General features: G+C 40.1%; 1 protein-coding gene across 2 annotated transcripts in view; it reads left to right on the top strand.

Moving 5' to 3' along the window:
• The window catches only part of sema3e (sema domain, immunoglobulin domain (Ig), short basic domain, secreted, (semaphorin) 3E), a 28,563-nt gene extending 7,345 nt beyond the window's left edge, over window positions 1-21,218 (top strand). The window contains exons 2-17 of one of the 2 annotated variants that reach the window (XM_084733808.1): window positions 5,770-5,930; window positions 6,264-6,323; window positions 8,293-8,412; window positions 10,843-10,936; window positions 11,231-11,347; window positions 11,880-12,022; window positions 12,117-12,231; window positions 13,201-13,270; window positions 13,355-13,499; window positions 13,835-14,060; window positions 14,818-14,909; window positions 15,306-15,347; window positions 16,150-16,316; window positions 16,636-16,703; window positions 17,032-17,165; window positions 18,232-21,218. In XM_084733808.1, the coding sequence (XP_084589934.1) occupies window positions 5,770-5,930; window positions 6,264-6,323; window positions 8,293-8,412; window positions 10,843-10,936; window positions 11,231-11,347; window positions 11,880-12,022; window positions 12,117-12,231; window positions 13,201-13,270; window positions 13,355-13,499; window positions 13,835-14,060; window positions 14,818-14,909; window positions 15,306-15,347; window positions 16,150-16,316; window positions 16,636-16,703; window positions 17,032-17,165; window positions 18,232-18,732 (2,255 nt within the window). In that variant the 3' untranslated portion in view covers window positions 18,733-21,218. Of the gene's footprint in view, window positions 1-5,769; window positions 5,931-6,263; window positions 6,324-8,292; window positions 8,413-10,842; window positions 10,937-11,230; window positions 11,348-11,879; window positions 12,023-12,116; window positions 12,232-13,200; window positions 13,271-13,354; window positions 13,500-13,834; window positions 14,061-14,817; window positions 14,910-15,305; window positions 15,348-16,149; window positions 16,317-16,632; window positions 16,704-17,031; window positions 17,166-18,231 lie in introns of both variants that reach the window. The other variant, XM_084733807.1, reaches the window with a different exon arrangement.
• Window positions 21,219-22,180: the final 962 nt, after the last annotated feature.

Here is a 22,180-nt window from a genome sequence, read left to right as displayed (position 1 = left end):
TTGAACAAAGGATATTATTCACCTGAAAATAAGAACTGATGTTTTTATTACCTTAGAGTGAGTCTTTTATATGTACAGAGAGCACAGATCCTCTGCTGTGTTGAACTGCCGCTTCTCTACAGTAGGGATGCACCCAAATCCAAAAGCATTGTTCAGAAAGGCAAAAGCAAAATGTGATGGAAACGGTTATTTTTATCTAGCGTTGCTCATCGTTATTTGGAAGAAGTGAGCTCCATGACTACCTCGACACAGTTAAAAAAACATTGCATCTTTCTTAATAAAGAAGGTTCTTCAGATATAGTTCATATGAAAATCAGTTTACACTTTGAGGGTGATTTGAGATATAGCTATGCATTGACACACAGTAAGCCACATCAATAAATAATTCATTCAGGCTCTGAGGTCATATACAGTACCAGTATGGTTGAGGCAGTAGCCTATAGTTTGGACCAGATGGGAATAGACTTTGATCAAACATCAGTCAAATGCAGCACATTCCTCTATTTAGAAATCATATTAAAAGTTGACACACGGACTGTTTGTGAATGCTTGCATTGTTTAAATTAAGTGGTATATATCTCAGCTGTCAGTCGTCAAGGTATTCTCTGATTTATAGCATCAACTATTGACTCATGCTTGGTCTTTATTACAGAAAAACATACATTGCTCGCTTTCTCTCTCACATCCTGCTCGGACAGACACTCCATGTGGCTTTCATTTTGCTCTGTGACATCATTACCCCCGCACACACAAGAGGATACGGGAATACAAGGCTGTATACCGATAATGGCATAACACCCCAGTTCTCCAGCTCCTGACCCCACCCCCAGGGGCTCCGCGGCCTCGGTCCTGCCCCGACGGCACGGGGAGAACAGACTCGGTCCTTATTCTTGTCCCCTTTAACTCCAGCCCAGTCCAATAATTCTCTTTGTTTCTGTTCCAGCAAGAGTCCCATTACTCAGTAAGTAAACCTCCATAGGCTTATTTGTCTGGAAATATGAGACTGCCTATACCGAGTTTAATGTCTGACATGAAATGTGTGCTTAATGTTGGCAACGGATCAAATTATAATATCAGATTTAATTAGTGTTTTTAAGTTTCCTGCTGAATGCTTTTTATGAACTCCTGTGTGCATTTATCTTGGTTTCTTTGACTAAAACCCGCTGTTAAGAGAATTACCGTATAATCAAAAGCTGATTGCTACTGTACTGCACACACAGAAACTCACACACTTACACATATTGTTCTCCCCGGCGCAGCAAAGCAGCGTTTCCATGCGCAGATAAAGAGGAGATCACAACGTTTATTTTGATTTCGCTTCCCCAAATCTTCTCAGGCATCTCTCAGCGCTCCTCAGACAGCCGATGAAAGTGTCTGTCTTAAGGGAGTCCTTTTTCTCTGTGTTTTCCATTTGAAGTGGGATCACAGTGGGCCCATGTGTCTCCCTGGCTCAGTTGCTGATGGAGAAACACCCTCCTCCTCCTCCTCCTCATCTCAGCTCTTTTAGCTGATGGCTAAGGAGCCCTCGCTGGCTGCAGATGGTGAAAAAACTTGGAGAGGAGAGAGAGGAAATGCGGAAATCCCCCCTTCCCCTTCTTCAGTCTGAGCAGAGGCTGCAACTGTCTGCGCCTGGTGCACATAATGACAGAGGAGAGACCTTTTAAACAGCATTGTGCGCTCTGAAGCATCTCTCAGTCTGTCAGCATAATCACATCCAACAATTGTGTTTTACAGTTACTCTGTAATCATGTGTAATTTAGCTGATTAATCAACAGCTTCTTTCATTATAAATGTGATTATACAGTAGCTTCTTCTTTCTTGTATTTGTATACTGGTAGGTAATAAATCTTCTTTCTTTCGTTCTTTCATTCTTTCTGTCTTTCTTCAGGTCAGACAAGTTCAGTTCATTTCTTACATTTATATGATACCACTTGGTCCAATCATTAAAAAACTAAATAGCGGTTACCATTTCTATGCCGATGACACACAATTATATCTCTCCATTGACACTAATGTCACCAATCAATTTAGCAGCCTTCACGTGTGCATTGTGGACATTACAATTATGGTCATAGGTCCAAACTCATCCCAGAATTTCATCTGCTTCCATCTTGGAAGCCTGTGTATTATCTTTGATAACAACCACAATTTCAACCAGCAATTGTTCTATATAGATAAAAATGACATGATTTTTGAGATTTTGTGTCAATAAGAAAAAACTTAAATTCAAAGATCTGTTCTGTCTTTGAATGGAGATTTTCTCAAAGTCCAGTATGAAGTAAAACATATGGAGCTTGCTTTATAAACCACTACAACCAAAAACACTGGTGATTTACAGTGGTGTATTTTACATGGACTTGTGGCAGTGAATGCATTTGTGTCAGTGTTTAATCCTATACAGTCTCAGTCCTTTTTGTTCTATAAGAGAGACCACATTTCATTGTTATATACAATGTTCTAGATTAAAGTCCTTATTTAGAGCACTTAGCACTTTATTGACATCTGTTGAAGAACATTTTACTGAACATATGCTTACATTTGGTTTTTCTTGTGGTTAAAAAAAGGAGAAGACTGCTGAATTACATGTTTGGCCAAGCAAACAGGAAAGAAATGGATAGAGTACAGGGGTGTGATAGTTCATTGGTTGGAGCATGTGTGTTGTTGTAATAATATGTTAAAATGGTTTGGATGCTTTTAAAAAGGTTTGGGATTATGAAGACTTGGGCTTGGGAATCACCTTTGCTTTAATATTTTTTATCTCAATAAATTATTCATAAAAAACTCACATTTCTTTCTTTCTCTTTTTCTTTCTTTCTTTCTTTCTTTCTTTCTGTCTGTCTGTTTGAAGTTTCCATCTGGTTATTGTTAGGGTTTCCTCCTTTTGTTGAATCATGTGCACGGCATGGAAAGATTTCAACTCAAAGTCAAACGCTGCCTCTGAAATATCATATTTACAATTATACATATGTAAACAAAATCATTGAATGAAATGTATCTGTATTTGTGTTTAGGTGTGTGTGAGAGAGGTTGTGCATCTCTATGCATCTCGCTGTGTGTCCACATAAATCATCTGCCGCTCACCATTATTAACAAAGACAAGTGAAAAGTAGATGGAAAAAAAGGGTTTGGCGCATTCACTGTTTACTTCATCGCTTTAAATAGCCGTCTAAGTCTGTCATCTGAATAAGTGGTAGCAGATTTGAGTCTACATAAAGAAGGAGCTGATTGTTTGAGAGGCGGCTGAACACTTGTAGAAAAGTAGGAGTGGAATGTTAGAGGACTGTCCTTGATCCAAGTTCGGCTTAACTTAGAGGGAGCTGAGAGATAGAGGGCAAGACAGTGCGGTTTGTGTGTGTGTGTGTGTGTGTGTGTGTGTGTGTGTGTGTGTGTGTGTGTGTGTGTGTGTGTGTGAGAGAGAGAGAAAGAGCTCCAAGTGTGTGTGGATTAGATAATTACAGGAAGCATGTCTGAGCCCTGGCAGAACACCACTGCCACATCCCCTCACTCTCTGCCACCTAACCAGCCCAGATCTAATGCTTCTAAAACAAACAGTCGCTTGTCTCCAACACAGAGATCTTAATAGCAACAAAATATACACAGTCACCCTCTCCTCTGTGGATACCTAATCCCATGTTAAACAAATAAAACCCGCTGCAGAATGTATGCTGGTTGCTATGAGTAATCTACAGAAATGGGATAAACACTCAATAGCTCTGGCTACCCTGGAGATCGAGTGTCACTAAAAATATACAGATGCTAAGAAAGCAAATCACGCGATTACCCCCTGCAACCCCAGCATGTAGAGACATCTCGGCATTATTTGAGGTTTTAAAGGTTGGCATAGTGTTACAGTCGTGTGTGTATAGCTGATGGTTTTTCCTTTCTTCGTTTAAGAAGAGGAGTGCATGGATGGAGTAAACCTTTCTTCTGATCCAAAATTCACCAGCTCTCGACTGGTTGAAATAAATCTTTAATTCACTGTGTTAGATGTGAAAATATTCTGGCTGTGCATGCCGTTTCTACCCGCTGCTTGTTTGATGTCCAACCTTCCTCTCGCTCCTCTGCTAATATTTTCACATCTAACTGTGTGAATTAAGGATTTATTTTGACCAGCCAGAGTCGGCGAGTTAGTGAGCAGTGGAAAGACGAGCCAAGATGTTTTTTTGGGGAGTTTTATTTTGTTTCTGTTGAGCTTGAATGAAGATAGCCATGCTCGCTAGCTAGCTAACCTTGGTAACGGTTATGTAAGACACTGAAGTGATTATCAAAATGCTCAAAAACACAAAACAAAAGGTAAATCCATGCCAAGCTAACTGTGAAGTTTGATGACAAAGGTAACATTATTATTATTATTATTATTAGTTCGTATCCAATTTTATCACTCAGCTTGCACCATAGGTTACTACAGTATAAATACCATGGTCAAAAATATAGTAAACCATTTTCTTATGTAATGGATAATAACTTTGGCTATTTTAATGATATATTGACAGCTGAAGTGGAAATGTCTCTGGTTTTCATTTTAGAAGTCTGGTCACCTTAATAGCCTCTATGTCACACTACATTGCAAGTAGCAAATACAGCCTGTGCAATGTTAGTGCTATAAATCTGATCACAAACCTTGCCTTGTCTGCTTGAGTCTGTCTGAGGTTTCAGAACCTCTGCTAACACACTCCAGATCCCCCTTTTTCTTCTTTTACAAGGACAACCGGTTCAACCCGGTCATGTGTTAATGAAAGGTTTTTCAGGCCAGTGCGACTCAGAGGAAATGCACACCTCTGGGGCTTCATTTAGTTTAAATCCTTCACCCTCAACCTCTCCAGAAGCTCACAGAGAGCAGGTATAGAGGAGCAGCCTGTCAGGTTCAATCAGGTAGATACTACTGGGTGTGTGTGCATGCAAACTATCTGTGTGTGTGTACTTGCTCTGTGGTTATTCTGATGAGCGTGTGTTTATATGTGATGACATATTTGCCATGGTCCACTGCTTCCTTTTTACAAACGGATTTCAAATCACCTAAAGCAAGACTGGCAGGGTGTGGCTGCTGATCTCAAACTAATGGCAGATAAAGAGAGTGGTTCCGTTTCCTGTCTGATAAAACTTGCTTCCCCCTGGTAAAAGAGACCATACTGTGTACATCAAATGTCCCTCCCATTAATCACAACATCTTTCCCAGGACTCATATCCCGCTTCTTTCATCCGTTCCTTCATGGCTGCCAAAGTGTCCTCTCAGTTTAGCTTGGTCAAGAGTTATCAGCATTAATCCCGAAAGCAATTTTTTGGTACGTACTGGTGCCTGGGAGGTTGTCTTCAAGCTCTGATTGTTTATACATGTGAACATTTACTGATGATATAAACAAAATGCGTTGCAGGTCTATGATCGTGCAAATGACACATAGTTGTATAGCTGAATTGAGAGAAAGGAAGCATGGGTGCCACACAAGAGTGCGAGATGAGATGGAAAGATAACCCGGCTATTGCTCTCTGCTCTCTTGGGGAAGCTCTGAATCAGAAACACATGCTGCAATGTGCCCTTGGCCATGGGACTCAAATGCAGGTTACTGGAGAAGTTACAAATCCCTCGAGGAAGGGGTTTGGTCAAATTTGATCATGCTGGTTAGCACAGGCAAGCAGCAAGATGAGAATGCACGTTTGAAATTAAAACTCTGCCTATCTAATCAGGGAACCATCCCTACCTAAATTGCAGACTTCTATTGTGTTGCTATAATTATTTTGTCTTTGTGTGTGTGTGTGTGTTGTTGTCTGTAGAGCTTTGGCAGTTGAACAGGACCTGGGTGTTCCAGGGACATGGAGCATCTCTTCAGCCCCAGACCATGCTGCTGGATGAGGGCCATGAGAGGCTTTATGTTGGGGCCAAGAATGCTCTGTACTCCCTTAGCCTGGACCGGGTTAACACACACCAGAGAGAGGTGGGCTTGTTTTCATCCCTCTATGCCTGTTAGGAAGTGAGACATATTGAACTCATACACCCATAGGGCAATAGGTTAGCCAAACTTTATGTGCATGTGTGGGTCTGCAAAGGTCTGTGTTCAGTATAAAACAGTTCTTTTTTTTACTGAGAAGCTGTAAAGGTGTCATAATAACCCTGTGAGATTATTGCGCAGTTGAGAATAATGCAGTGGAAATAATAGTTGTTTGGTCAAATTGTCTATGCATTTACAAAATATTTCACAATTTCTTTTTTAGCTCAGGATGAAACATCACAGCTGATTTTTTTTTAGTGCAACTGTGTTTTCTTTCAGATCCAGTGGGCCAGTACAGAATCTCAGATAGAAGAGTGCTTGATGAAGGGGAGGGAAAAGGTAAGAGACACTCTCTACATAACTGCATACAAATAAATGTTCTCAAATGGGCACTGGTAGTATGCCTGATGTTAATTATCAAGAGCATCTATAATCTCTTACAATGTCAAAGTATCACTACCAGGTGTAAAAGATGGGTCATGCATGACCACCATGGCTGCCGCTTGTCCACCATCTCACATACTACTGGATCTGTCAGCCTAACGTTGTTTGTGCACATTTGTTACTGTATACTCAAAGACATCTAATGCTTGTGGTGATTCACAATTTTAAAAAAGACTTGAAAAAACTATTTTATTGACTCCGCTGTTTTATACCAATTGCTACTCTTCACTCCTCTTACCCAGCTGGTAGGTCTGGGTGGAAAGTCATCAAAAACTGCTAGGCTAAAAACAAGGCTTACCTAGCGTGTTGCAGCCCATATTTTGGCCATTGTTATAATACATAAAAAATTAAATTAAATAATTGAAGATGACACTGGTTACCTGTCAGAATTAAATTCACTTAGTGGGGTTGGTCTAATCAGCATTGTGCCAAAATATTAGCCTAACCTTCTGAGTAGCCACAAACTCCACTGGGTCATGCAGGCTGCAACCCACAAACAAGAAAGGTCAAGTGTAAGTCCCTGACTCGACTGCAAACAAGTCCAATCCATTTTTCATTTGTACGTCTCACGCAACAGAAACACCCTCATTTTAATCTATGCAGCTGTTTGCACCAGCTCCATGCATGTCACGCCTCAGCTGGGCCTCAGGGGTATAAACATGACAAATTGTTTTTTAGACTTCAAGTCTACTTTTTGTCAATATGCCAACAAATATGAGGTTGGTTCCCCATAAAGAGGCACTGAATACATATATTTATCCACATATTGTAACCTAGGGAGAGCAGTGTGTGCTCCAGTACCACTTTAGTTTGTAATCCCACAGACATGGGAACTTCTTGAAGTTCCTGTACATTTACTGCCATTAGACAACTTCACTGCTAACCTTTAAACTTTTATACCTCTTTTCTGATCATCAACACCCATAGCACAGCTACCGGCATTCTCTTTATTTCTTTTGTCTCTTTTGCTCAGCCACACTCACTGCACACACACACACACACACACACACACACACACACACACACACACACACACACACACACACACACACACACACACACAGTCATCTGCATTGTGTTGATGGGAAAAAAGATAAGGCATATTCAAAAAGAAAGTTTGGCTGCTCATTTTCTTTAAAATTTGTGGACAGTATTGATCCCTGATAGACAGACACTTCACTGTGGTGTTGATGCTATCGTCATGCGAGTGAGATGGTGATATGATGTTTACAGTCTGGACAAGTGATAAATTATTTGGAATTTCAGCTTCTGTTAAGTTTCTCCAAAAATTTAGACTTCTATACCTCACTGCTTGTAATGTTCTTAATAAATAAAATGTTTGACATCAATAACAGTGTTTAAATTGTTTGGACTTATTGTCCTGCTTTTTTGTTTTCTGATTAAGATATAAAGTTAGGCAAACCCAGAACGCTTGGTTTAAATACACGACTCACTATGCATGCAAAACTGAGACTATAGTATACAAAGAATCTGCTCAAAACATTGCAAATCTCTGCTGGTTGCATCTGGCAGTAGATGCATCGCCATCATGCCTGGCAGAGATCGGCACTCTCCTGAGTGCATCTTCTATTTAATTTATTATATAGGTAGATAGAGCCATTATAGAGATAGATACTGTCAGCATGTATGGATTTATTTACATACCTCACTGTGCTCATTAACCTTTGTTTAACCTGAAGTATTGATGTTATTGATGGTGCAGTAAAAAGCCTGGCATTTTTCCATCACACTATCTTCACTACTTGGTCTCAATCCGCCCTCATGACCTCTGACCTCTCATTCACCCACCCTCCTCCCCACACCACCTCACCCACCGACTGCTTCGTCTCTGTATTTCTTCCAGCCGGAGTGTGCAAACTACATCAAGGTCTTGCAACAGTACAACCAGACCCATTTGCTGGTCTGTGGAACAGGAGCCTTTAACCCCATCTGTGCCCTGGTCAGGGTGGGACACACAGGCCAGGTGAGTCCCAGAGACAGAATTAGACTTTGGTTTAAAAATTAAATGTTTTAGTGCAGTGTTTCCCAATCCTGGTCCTCAGGGCCCACTGTCCTGCATGTTTTAGATGTTTCTCTGCTCCAACACACCTGATTCACATGATCAGCTCGTCATCAAGCCTCTGCAGAAGCCTGATAACAACCTGATCATTTGAATCAGGTGTGTTGGAGCAGGACAACATCTAAAATATGCAGGACAGTGGGCCCTGAGGAGCAGGATTGGGAAACACTGTTTTAGTGGGATTCAAAGTCATACAGCACTTTGACATTACTTGTCTGTTTATCCATGGTGTATATTTTAGTTATCATTGCTGTCAAGCAGAAACCTCATATCTCCATATTCTGATTTTTGTTTTTCTTGATTTTTGTTTTTCAAAAATCAATGCTATAAGTCATCCTTTACATCTGTCTGTTTCTAAATATGTAACCAATGAAAAATATTAAAATGTGCTTGTAACATTGTAACTCCATTAGATCCTCAAAAACCTACTATCTCCACTCTGCTTCCATCTTGCATGCCATGCACATGAGACAAGTTAGCCTTCAGGGCTTTCTGCCAGAAACTCTTTCTGACAGAATTTTTCTGCTTCAATCCTATGAAAAATACTTTTTTAAAGCATTTAATTTCCTGAAAAGTAACAGTTTTGGACATACAAGGTTTCTGCCCAATAACAACGTCATGCTGTTTCTTACTTTGCCCGCTTTAAAAACTGTGGTTGCCTTTAGTGAGCATCAGATTTGCAAAAGACAAAACAGATGATTATTTAAAAGAAAATGTTGGAGATTCCTTGGTTGTACAGACAGTCCAATTTCCTATTGTGCTCCTCTACTCTACTCTAGATTCTTCAGATGACCTTAGCCAAAACTGTCTTCACACTGTTTTGATAATGTTTTTGCCAGGGGTTCCTAGCGTTGTTAGTTCAGCTTGGATCGAAGAGCTGTTAAACTCTTAGCAAATGCTACTGTGGTTGAGTTTATCCTCCTAGCAACAAGTGAAAGCATGATGTGAGGTGGAGACAGAGACAGAAAAGACAGTGAGTAAGAGCGGGTGTTGTTTTTGTTGTCCTCAGTTTGACACACACAGTTCTCATTTTTTTAAAAAAGCTGACACCACTGCTATCCAGGTAGAAGGAGAACAGGCCAGGTGCTGCTTTCTGTAGGAGAATATTTTAGGTCAGGGATAACTAATGTTCTTTCTCACTCTGGGGTCAATTTTAAATGTGTGTCTCAACTGCCTGAGTGGGATTTGAGCACGGGGGAGTGTTTTCCGTGCATACTGGTGTCCATTCAAAATTGCCTGCATACATCTGTGCGAGAATGTTTGTCTACAGTATGACACATATACACTTATCTCCCAGATGTCAAACATGGAACAGCCTTAGGTGTGTGTGTGTGTTTGTGTGGATTTAGAGAGTAAAGAGGAGGGGAGAAGGTTTCCACCCTGCATTCCAACACTGGTCCACTAGGTCGACCAGTCCAGGAACCAAGCTCAACCATCTCTCATACTATTGGAATGCTCACAGAATGAACAAACTCCAGGATAAGCAACTTAATCTCTCGGAGATTGCCTCACATAAATTTCATACATGGCGTATGAGATTACATTTACTCTGCAATTACCGTTGAGGTTGAGCTGAATAATATTTAGATAACGATAAACCATGATAGAAAATACAATCGCCATTCATCAAACTAGCCACTGACCAACAAATCAAGTATTAATGCATCAAGAAATGAAAAAAACAGCCCACATTTCAGAGTCCTGCATGCAGAGTAGTATTGATTCAGCCAATTTTACCTATTTTACCTTTATTTTTGATAGACCACATCACATGATGGATGAGTTTAACCCAGAAACTGACTTGTGTTGCAGTCAAACACAGGGCCGTAGTCACAGCACAGTAGGGCTCCTTGGCTACTCATAAATCACTATGTGACACCCCCTCTGATCTGGCAGTGACAGTCATAAACACTGTTGTGGCCCACAGCATATGAGCTGTGGTTCTAGAGGGAGTTCAGAGTGTGTATATATGTACATGTGTGCGTTTCTGCCACCTGCTGTGCAGGACATCAGGATGAGAAGAGTAGACATACTGAACCCACTATGATAAAAGAGCAGTGAATGGTGGGTTATACACATTCAGACAACAGTCCTTCATTTGGTCATCCATCACTCCTTGTCTCATCTATCTTTCTTCCTTCTTCTCATCCATCACTTTCTGATCCCCCTGCTCTCTAATTCACTTCTATCTGTCTCTCCACACGTCACCTACTGTGGTTTGCTGGTTGCTGGAAAAGCCTTTGCAAGGCTTTCGGGTGTGTGCTTACAGTATTTTATATTCACGTATATTTGTGTATGAATAATTGTGCCTTTTTCTGTATGTGTTGTCCTCAGGGCAGACAGTTTGCTCTAGAAGAAGACAGTGTAATGAGTGGCAGAGGACGCTGTCCATACGATCCTAACAGTCCCTGCACGTCCACTCTCTCCAGTAAGACACTGATCACTCTATTGCTTGTCATCACCTCACCATCAGCTGAGCTAAAAGCACAGTTGTGAGACTGCAATGCATGTTTTCATTACAGCTGGATGAATACATACCATGCTTCCATGCTGAGGAGGCAGTATTGAGAGTCGATACTGCCATCTTGTGGTCTCTTTTCATGCCAGCACTTTAATCACAGCAAAATGGGTTGAACTTTTTATAACATATGCATTGGTATTAATTGAGGGGGTTTGTGTGTGTGTGTGTGTGTGTGTGTGTGTGTGTGTGTGTGTGTATTAGGAGGAGAACTGTATATTGGCCTATACACTGACTACTGGGAGAATGACGGTGCTTTGTGTCGACTTAACAACCAGACCTACACACGCACTGAAAGAGACGACAGGCAGCAACTCAACGGTTGGTTTATATTACAGGAAAATTATCACATTTCCCTTTAAATTCAAGAGAGTGCCAAAAGATATAGTATTTGTGGAAATAAATCTTAAGCATGTTTATAGTGTAAATATTTTGTTTGTGAGAATGTACTTCAAAGATCTCAGCGTTCCTTGAAGAACTCTTTCTTTCAAAGGGTGTTCTTTGGGTAAAAAGGACCCTTAATGCAACTTAATGCATTTAATGAGTGTACTATATGCTGTCCACACGATGGCGATATAACTGTTCTCGTCACGACTGGTTCTGTTTGAGGATTCATGAACTTTTCTTTAAAATAATTAAACAATTTCTTCACAGAGATTTTTCTCAGACCTGGTTTGAAAAATTTTAAGAAATAGCCACCATAAAATAGCTAAAATGAGTATTAGTTTAAAATTAACAGTTTGTAACAGGCTTCAGTACCTAATCACTACTTCTACCTCCACAATTTAACTGTTTTTAACTTAACTTCACATTTTTCAGTCCAAGTCTCTGTTGCAAATTCTTCTTCCAACAGAACCAAAGTTTGTGGGGTCAGCAGTTATTCCTGACAATGATGACAGAGATGATGATAAAGTTTACTTCTTCTTCACTGAGCGGGAGACGGATGCTGAGGGGCTGAACAAGGCCGTATATACACGTGTCGGGCGGGTCTGTGCGGTGAGAATGCTAATGCTGTCTAAAGATTTCTGGGCCTGATCCTGCTAAAGCCAAAGTACTGCTCTCACATTCCATATCTGCCTCCATCTCTCAGAATGATCAAGGAGGGCAGAGGATGCTGGTGAATAGATGGAGCTCCTTCCTGAAAACTCGCCTTATCTGCTCTGTGGCCGGACCAAATGGCATTGACACACACTTTGATGAGCTTGGTAGGGCTACAAAGAGATTGTTTGCATGCTATCTTATTTATTTGTTGTTAATGAGTTTTTATTGTTTAATAGTAGCACACACATCTGCATCTACATCCCTTGAGATTCTCAGGGATTTTCATGCAATAGTGGTAACCAGTACTTAATAGTGCAGCAACATATTTCAACACTTGTTCCCATAAGATGCACAGCCAGTAGTGTAACACCCCATTGTGCATCTAATGTATTACTATTGTATTCAAGTCGAGAGCCAAGCATTACATTCCCTGAAAAATAAATAAACAGTGATCTTTGAAAAACCCTGAAAGTCATTTACTGCTGTTCTGAAGACATTTCCAAAATCCACACAACTCTCCTGACCATCTGGATGGAAAACATATTCTGTCTGCTGCAGGATGAAAGAGATTTTAACCTGTTTCCCAAGCTGTTCTCAAGCTAATCTTAAGACCTTGATTTACGTAGCTCCCCAAGGCACTCTACTTTTTACTACCAGCTCTTTGAAGTTGGACTTTGCCCAACAGTGCTTTGAGCTAAAAACTAAGGTGAGCATGCAAACATGCTAACAATGACAATGCTAACTGATGTTTAGCAGGTGTAACACTTACAATATGGCTGCCCCCGGCTAAAGCTTTTCCTAGTAGTCGTCGCACTTTTGTCAAATATGTTTTTGGGGCATAAAGTGAGCTGCATGTGAGATGATAACGTAAAAAGTCGTAATGATTCTGAATGTGTCCATATGTGACAATATTTTAATTTCTATCACATTTTTAGAGGTTGGAACAGCAAGTAGTGAAATAGGGGTGGCTATTTTAATTGACTGTGATCCTAGATTTAATATTGATTTAAAAATGTTTGGGAACCTCTGGTTTAGTCACCTCTCAGGGGGAAGTTTTCATTTCACCAAAACACAGAAATATCAACCTGCAAAATACCTCAACCAGCTAATAACCTCTGCATTTGGTGTTTCAGAGGATGTATTTGTGCTCAAGAACAAGGATGGAAAAAACCCAGAAATCTTTGGCCTATTTAGCACAACAAGGTGAGAGGACGATGACATCAGCATTACATTATACAGTCACAATTCTATCATTCATCAAATCACTCATAAAACCTTCTTTTGCAGTGCGGTGTTTAAAGGCTATGCAGTATGTGTCTATCGCATGGAGGATATCAGAGCAGCCTTTAACGGTCCATTTGCTTACCGAGAGAGACCTGAGCATCACTGGACACCTTACGAGGACAGAGTCCCCTACCCTCGACCTGGATCAGTGAGTCTTAAAGTCTGGATATAGGAATGTTTATAGGATTTCACTGCCTGACGCACAACAACATTATGCATTCACAGCACTCTCTATTAGTCTGTGTCTACGACAGACGTCCTTTGAGAGGGACAGTGTTGAGAGCATGTAGGCCAGCTGTGGTGAATGTCAGTACTGTTGTAGCTACCTCAGCAGGTCATACAGGGACAGTCTGAGCCAGACTACAGCATGTCAGCTTTTTTCTACACTGTATAAAGTTCCAATGCAATTAATGGCCTTCTTCTATCTCTGCCCCTGCTCCCGCCTTTGCTCTCTTTATTTCTGGCACACCATTTCTTCAATAGTGTGCCAGTAAAGTGAATGGTGGTGGCTTCTCTAGCTCAAAGGAGTTTCCTGATGAGGTTCTGCGGTTTGTGCGTTCTCATCCCGTGATGTATCGTCCAGTGCTTCCCCAACACCGTAGACCTGTCCTGCTGCAGACTGAGCCAGGCAGGAGAAAGCTGACACAGATCGCTGTGGACAGAGTCCAAGCACAGGATGGACATTACCATGTTCTCTACATCGGCACTGGTACACAAACTGTAAATAATGTCAAAAATGAATACATGCTACGATAATGCAGAATCCAGTGCACTAACAATATGCATGTTACTCCTTACATAACGAAAGAAATCATGAACACAAAGAAGTCTCTATGAATGTTTATGGTTGTTGTCATTAAGTGTCAGTTAATTATGTCATTTTAAGTGCAAAGTTGGCATTGTTTGAGTTGTCTTTGTTATGACAACTTAACATTAATCAAGCCAGTAATGTCTTTGCTATGATAACTTGACATCAACAAAACATGTCTTTGTTATGAGCTTGACATTAACCAGTGCTGCATTAATTAATCTAAAACTGTTTCTTTAAGTTTTAAAATGTCAAGTTGTCATGACAGATATTGACAGGTTATGTTATCTTGATAAAAATGTCAAATAGTAATAGGGCATAAGGCATTTTTGTCTTGGTTAATGTCAAGTTGTCAAACAATGCCAACTTTGCTTTAAAATTACATTAATAACCAAATGGCACAGACATAAACATTAATAAAGATTCTTTCATGTTCATGACAGGTGCCATGACATGGTTATGACTGTGTAATGGCAGTCTTATGCACATCCCTTTAAATAAAGTGTTACCGTTATGTGAAACACTATTGTAGCAGTTGCTGCATAAACTGAGGCAGTTATGAGCCTGAAATTTTCTACTGGTTGTGAAAAAGAGAAGAATTTCCTGCTATTACCTGTAAAACCTTTGTGTACGTAACACGAATGTCTTCTTCCATTAGATGACTCAGTGGTGCTGAAAGTTATCACCATCTACAACAAAGACACAGACACTATGGAGGAGGTGCTGCTGGAAGAGCTGCAAGTATTCAAGGTACTCTATTTTTAGCTAGAAAATGTGAAAGCAAAGTAGACTTTTAACTGAGCATTTTACTGCTTGTATATCACAGCCCATTATTATTGCAGTTGCACTATTAGACAGATTGTTTTGAAATCAATGATTGCTAATTTGCGTCCTCTCCATCATGAGAGGGCAGCCAGCCTACTGAGAGATCTTCAGAGTGATTGGAATACACAAAAAATCTAGTCTGCAGGCAGTGGCTGCTGCCATTTTAATTAAGAGCTGATTTGGGATGGATAGAAGCATGACAGAAAGCCTGCAGTGACAAAGAACTTTGTGTCAGCTCTTGTTAATTTATGCTTATAGCATATTATGACCCACTGATTCAGCTTCATTTCTGAAATACTTTGAAATGTTTCCTGTTTGCAGGTGCCAGCACCAATTAGAGAGATCATAATATCACCTAAAAGGGTAAGAGCACAGTCTCAATCCTGTTTTGTTGTTAAGTCATGCAATACTATTGTGTAGCCACAAGATGTTAACATTGCAACAGTTTTCATTACTTTTATTGACATTATTTATATGTAGAATACATGTGGCTACAAGGTAGAGGAGCAAAGAGATGTCATCATTTGTGTCTGTATTTGTTCAAACCAATAAATTTATCTGTATCTGTATTTGCATGGAACACCACAAGTGGTTGTGGTATACAATGGGACATTTTCCTATTCATTGGTAATGCTATTGTTGTGCCTACAAAGTATAACATGGGTGACTGGCATTTATTTACTTAAGATATATATTTTTTCATGCTCATACTTTTCAGTTTTAGCTAAACCAAGTTTTCTGAACTGTCTGAGGCTCACCACCACCTCCCCTTGAACTGGGGGCTATTGAAAAATTAGATATGGAAAAAATGTTTTATAAATCTAAAGATTCTGTTTTGCAATGGAAATATAAACTCTATGATAAAGATATAGAGGTATATATAATATCCTTCAGTTTAAGGGAATCCTGGTGCATTAAATGTTTGATTGATTAAGGCAGATACGTCCTTTTTAACCATGTCCAGGTAATGATGGAGCTGACTGTTTCTGCATGATAATGAGCAACTTTGCTAGAGGAAATTTTCATCACATTATTTGTGTTTTTCCAAATCCATTACCACTGTGTAACCCAGATAAATGAGTCAAAGACAGAAAGCATGTACATAAACTTTGATTCCACTCAAACCATATCTTGATATTAATGCCCCCTGTTGTTGTCTCCACAGCAACAGCTGTATGTGGGCTCAGAAGTGGGCGTGGCCCAGGTCAGACTGCATCAGTGTGACCTGTATGGCTCAGAATGTGCTGATTGTTGTCTAGCAAGAGACCCCTACTGTGCCTGGGATGGTCTCACCTGCTCCAGATATTACCCTGCTGGAATCTACACCAAGAGGTAACAGCACACACACACCCTCTGAGACAGCTCTTTTTTCTCCCTGCAGATGAGTTTGTGTGATATCAGCTCTTCACACCTTTGCCAGCACCATCATTGCATCTTGGCCTGAATGTCACAGGCTGGTTTATCAAGTCACAGGCTCCTAGAGACATGACAGCCAGGTGTTATGTAATGTTGATCAGTATGCACCTGATCACCTCCTTTACCCTTTCCCTCTGCCTTTCTCCCTCTCTGCTCTCTTTCTTTCTTTCCTTTCACCCACCTCATCACATGTTCAAAATGACTCTCTCTGCTTCCCTTGCTCCCATCTCAGCAGACGATTCAGGCGGCAGGATGTGCGCCATGGCAACGCCGTCCAGCTGTGCAATGGGCTGCAAATTGATGGTTAGTGTATAAAATGACTGTGTGATGTGTGTGTTTTTGTGAGTGTGTGTGTGCATGGGCATGCTTGTGTGTATGCACCGATATCTCAGAATTTTGTCAGACAAATACTGTGTGCAAGCAATGAAATGATGCAGATTTTCAGAAGCACTGGACTGAATATGACATAATATCAACTCCTCATGAGGTTAGCGTGTTTCTACTGTGGCAGAAGACTGGGGTGGAACAATCCACTCTATAGATATGATGAAAGGTCATAGCAGGTCCTTGTCGTGTCCTGTGCTCACTATCTTGTATTTGTGTGTGTGTGTGTGCGTGTGCGTGTGTGTAGATGAACAATGGCACAGAGCTGAGGAGAGGCTGGTGTACGGTGTAGAGAGCAACAGCACTTTACTCGAGTGCGTCCCTCGATCACTTCAAGCAAAGGTCCTCTGGTTCTTACAGAAAGGAGGAGACAGACATGAGGTGAGTTTAATGGAACCGTGCATGAAAACAATTCAAATGTCAACTTACTGAGCAAAAAAAAGGCTAGACACCTGATCTAAAATATAAAAAATAAATAGGCACACCTGTAGCTCAGTTGGTAGAGCATAAGCCCCATACAGTATATTGAGGCTATCAGTCCACTGCAATGGCTGCCGGTTCGACTCCTGCCTGCAGCCAATATCTTGAGCTGTCCTTATCAAATAGAGGCAAAAGGATCTAAAAATAATCTTAAAAAAGCATAAATAAATAATATAATATTTCCAGGATGTATCACTGGGTTTTGTTCTGCTTACTGGTATTTAGCACTGTATTTTTAATTCAATTAAGTTATTTCAAATATAAATTTGAAAACTGTTCTAGTGTTAACACAAATCATATTTTGCCACTAACAGTGTACTCCAATTTCAAAAACATATTGTTCCTCTTACCCCCACTGATCCATCTGACCATGCAGATAGTTTGACGTACAGCTGAATGTAATTTCATTTGTTGTGCTCAAGGCAGTAACGTATTTACATTTGCCTTGTGAGGATTGTAAACTGTCATGAGTAACTGGGATATCACTTCTGGAAATATATGTTGATGCTGTTGAGTATTTATATTTAGTTTTCCATGCATGGAGTGCCACAAATAATATTTCTTTCTCATTGATTGTACTGTGGTGGTGACTTAAGTCTCAGTGCCACTCATTTCAAAATCTTGGGAAAAGCTTAAGAATTAATTTGAATGTTTTATGTCTCTAACATTTCTATTTAAACATTATATCTATACATGCACCATGTACAGCAAACAGAAACCTGGAATGGTTATATGGCTCAGAGAACCTTAAGTACAGAGTAGCTGTATTGAGTGCACTATTGAAGTACTACCATCCCTTAATTTATCCTTTCCTTAATTTAGTTCTGCAGGTTTTTTTAATTAAAATTCCTCTCGGGAGAAGAACAAATGCTGCAGCAGTGCAGCAGATGTCTGAATTGCTGGACTCAAATAATGGCAACATCAATGGCAAGAAAAAAAATATTCTGCTTTTTATTTCTCCATGTAGGTTCGAGGTGATGAGCGGGTCATCATGACCTCCCATGGGCTGCTGTTTTTACGAGTGAGGAGCTCTGATGCTGGTGTGTACGTCTGCCAGACTGTGGAGCACGGATACGTGCACACATTATTACGCGTTTCTCTACACGTGCTCAGAGGGGAGAGGGTGGAGTCAGCAATCCACAGGCCTAATGACGAGGAGGGAGAGAAAGCTGCAGCTCCATGCCACTACTCAGCGGGCCCCCCACCAGGCCCCAGCATCAGCCCCAGGGCTCTGATACCATCGTCAGTCCCAGGGCCCCACTCCAGGCTGTGGTACAAGGAGTTTCTGCAGCTGATTGGCTACGGGGACGCCCAGAGAGTAGAGGAGTACTGCGAGAGAGTGTGGTGCACGGATAAGAAACGTAAAAAGACCAAAAGGAAGTATGTTCCTCCCAGCGGCGAGAAAAGAGGGAAAGGGAGAGCAGAGGAGAACTCCCACCGAGCGCCCAGGCACACCTTAGACACCTGAGGAGAGCACAGACTGACTGCACATATACTAACATGCCCCCCCCCACCCAACCCACACACACACGCACACACACACGCATACACACACACACACACAGTCCAAAGGTCAGACTCAATCAATGTTTGCACCATGTAAAAGGTTTCCACTTTGCTTTCAACAAGAGCAGAACAGAAAAACAACAGTAGCAGGTTGCCTTGCTTTTGTAGCTACATTTATCACTCAGTAGTTTGACTGTGATGTTCCCACTTATTTTAAGAAGCAGCATTTTGCCTTTTTGTGTTGGGTAAACTGATTATCTGGTGCAGACCCAGGGTAAATACTATGAATGTCAGTTGTAAGTGCAGAGCAGAGGCCCTGGGAAAAAGATGGACGACTGATTAGGCGATGTTGCCTCTGATCCGAAGAGACAGAATATAAATATATCAGCTCCAGTGGACTGACCCAGCCCAACCCAGCTGTCGATCCAAACGCACACAGAGACTGCTACACGAAACCTCTGCTCCACCTCTCATTCAATGGCTTGATATGACAAACTCTTACTGTATCTATTATGAGAGAAAACAGCTATGTTAAAGGTAACGGCCTTCTTATCTTTTTTGGTACTATGATAACTTATTTTCTTGATCTCTACTTTGAGTTCCTGGTCACACTTTATTTTGCAGTACACTAATTAGATGTAACAACCTGTACTTTGTATCAAAATAGACTAAAACTAGAAATAATATGTTCTTTATTAGACAGTATTCAACCCTTTATTAGACCCTTATTAGAGGAAAATTAGGACACATTACAACAGAACTGTACTGTAAACTAAAGTTCATTAATTTCCACTGTTACACCCTTATTAGACTTTATTAGAGGGTAATTAGGGACACATTATTGTGCTGTGCTGTAACCTAAGTGAAATGTATCCCTAACTACCCTCTGAATAAGTGTAATAATATTATTTCAAGTTTTTTTTTTGCTAATTTAATACAAAGTACAGCCTGTTACATCTGATTAGGGTACTGGAAAATAAAGTGCAGCTGAGTTCTGTAGTTGTTTAGATGTCGTAAACTGGAAAATATAGTGTTGTTGTTGTTTTTGTACAGTGAAAAATGCTTAGAGCTCTAAGATTTGATTATAATGTGGTCATGGCTGTGGAGTATGTGGTTCCAATGGCCACAGTGCATACAGTAAGATGTTGCAATGCCACTATTATGGATATTTGAGGCATGTTTTAGTTATAATTATGCCCTCAATGGAAATAATGACTATTTAAGCACTTGTAAAAACTGTTACAGTAGATGAAAAGTGGTCCTATCAGTGGATATCATTATGATTCTTATTATTATTATTGAGTGTCTACAAATGTACCAACAGTATTGTATGTATTGTATATTTTATTTATCTAAACTTCAGGGTGGTCTTAACGTGCACATCAGCTATAACTGTGTATTCAAAAAGTCAGTCCCTCCTCTTTCCCTTTTTCTCTTAAACTTATTCTCCCTTCCTCCCTCTATCACTCCTTCCTTCCCCCTTTTGTTGGTCTGTAATGATGTTGCAGATGGGATTCATAATTACCATCACAAACAGCAATGTAGAACACCACAATTTGCTCAGAAGAAAAAAAAAAAGACAAATGTTAGGGTGACCGTCCAAGCGTGTCATTAGCAAAACTGATGAGTCAGCCTCATGAATATTCAGTTCATTCTGAGACGACAGAAACATCAAACAAACTGATGTTAGTGAAATATATTGGTGGTTGTGCTAATAATACAGTCTGGAGGATCACTTCTTTTCCCATGTCGTGCCTTATTGATCTCTTCATTTTGTCACTTTATACTTTTGACCTTGTTGTCTTTACCGTATTCATAATGTGGTTAAAAAAAACAAAAAAACAATCGCTTGGTCTCTGTCAAGGCCGGAATATATCACCACTTGTCATTCTCCTTGAATATTCTTCAACTAAGACTAAGATTGAAAGTACTGTGTCTGCTTATTACTCCTTATAAATACCTGCCATTAAAAAATGATGGACCATCCTTCCTCGGTGTCACCTCTGTAGTTTAGCCATCAATAATGACAAAGTATGCTCAGTCCACGTGCACACACACTCACACATACACACCCGTAACTGAGCCAATGATGCAGAAAGAAAGAGGTAAAGAGAGAACATTGTGTAGTGGAGGTGCACAGAGACGTCAGTATTTGTACCTGTCTCTGGTCAAGCAACAAAATGATCTGTCTGTGTATCTGTGTTCGGATAGAAAACCAAAATTGTGTGTGGCTAACACCAGAGGTCTTGTTTAATTGGGTGAATATTTTTTTCTGATCTAATAGTCACTGGCAATGCAATTGTTGTACATACAAAGCATCAAAATGATTAATTATGGGCATATGATTAATTATGAAATATATTTCCAATAATGTATTTAGATTTAGGTGCATCTCCATTGTGCAGTACTCACTTGATTTCAGCAAAAATAAAATTAAATTAACTGAAATATTTTCTTTTTCATTATTACAAAGAGTTATTATTTAAAAAAAATCGTGCAAAGTGTGCCATATACTGGAGAAATACAAATTCTGCACCTGCAAAAACCTAATTGACTATTAAAATAATATCCAACTATTTTGATAGTCAATTCATTGTTTTGACTCTTTTTTTTTTAAAAGAAATTCTCCTATTTCAGTTTCTCAGATGCGAAAATTTTCTGGTTTCTTTGGTCCTCTATGACAATCAACTGAATGTTTTTGGGTTGTTGACAAAACATGACATTTGAGAACTTCATCTTGGGATTTGTGAAACACTGATTTTTTTTTTTTTTTACCATTTTCTTGTATTTTATGAACCAAACGACAAACTAATGAATTGAGAAAACTGAAATAATCATTAGTTGCAGTTCTAACAAAATCTAGTACAACCAGTAAGGACTGGTAATGATTTTTTTTTTCTCACAATGAGTTGCGTACTGGGATTCCATACTCATTCAAATTCTGTCTAGGTCTACCTGAGCCGGTGGGGTGCTGAAGGCATTTGAGAATGGAATTCATGCTGCTGATTTATTCCACATGGCTACCATAGCAACAGGCTCTGAACCAGTTCAGCTCCCCTCCTCATCAAAGCTCGCTCTCCTCTCTCTGTCAAGTTTTAACACAGTTACTCTGGCCCTTGGGTCCCTGTAGCCAATGGTCCCTGTAGCCACCCATATATCACACTCTCATGTAGGAGACTGGTCCTCTTAGTTAAGCTCAAAGTGTCCTCTCCTCTTCTGGGACTGAAGCTGGCATTTGCCTGCTGGATGGAGCTTCTGACCCCATTGATAGATGCCATCTGAGCATCTTGGGGAACAGATGCACACTTGAATCTGGAGCTGCACATATTTATTTTCCTGAAATACATACATTTTAAGGTTCATGAGGCTAATTCAATGTAATGAAATGCTCCCAATCCATTCATTGATCT

This window comes from Lutjanus erythropterus, chromosome 13 (assembly GCF_056507025.1).
Source record: "Lutjanus erythropterus isolate fLutEry1 chromosome 13, fLutEry1.hap2, whole genome shotgun sequence".
NCBI lineage: Eukaryota > Metazoa > Chordata > Actinopteri > Lutjaniformes > Lutjanidae > Lutjanus > Lutjanus erythropterus.
Note: the sequence above shows the minus strand (reverse complement) of the source record. Positions and strands in the feature narration are given on the sequence as shown.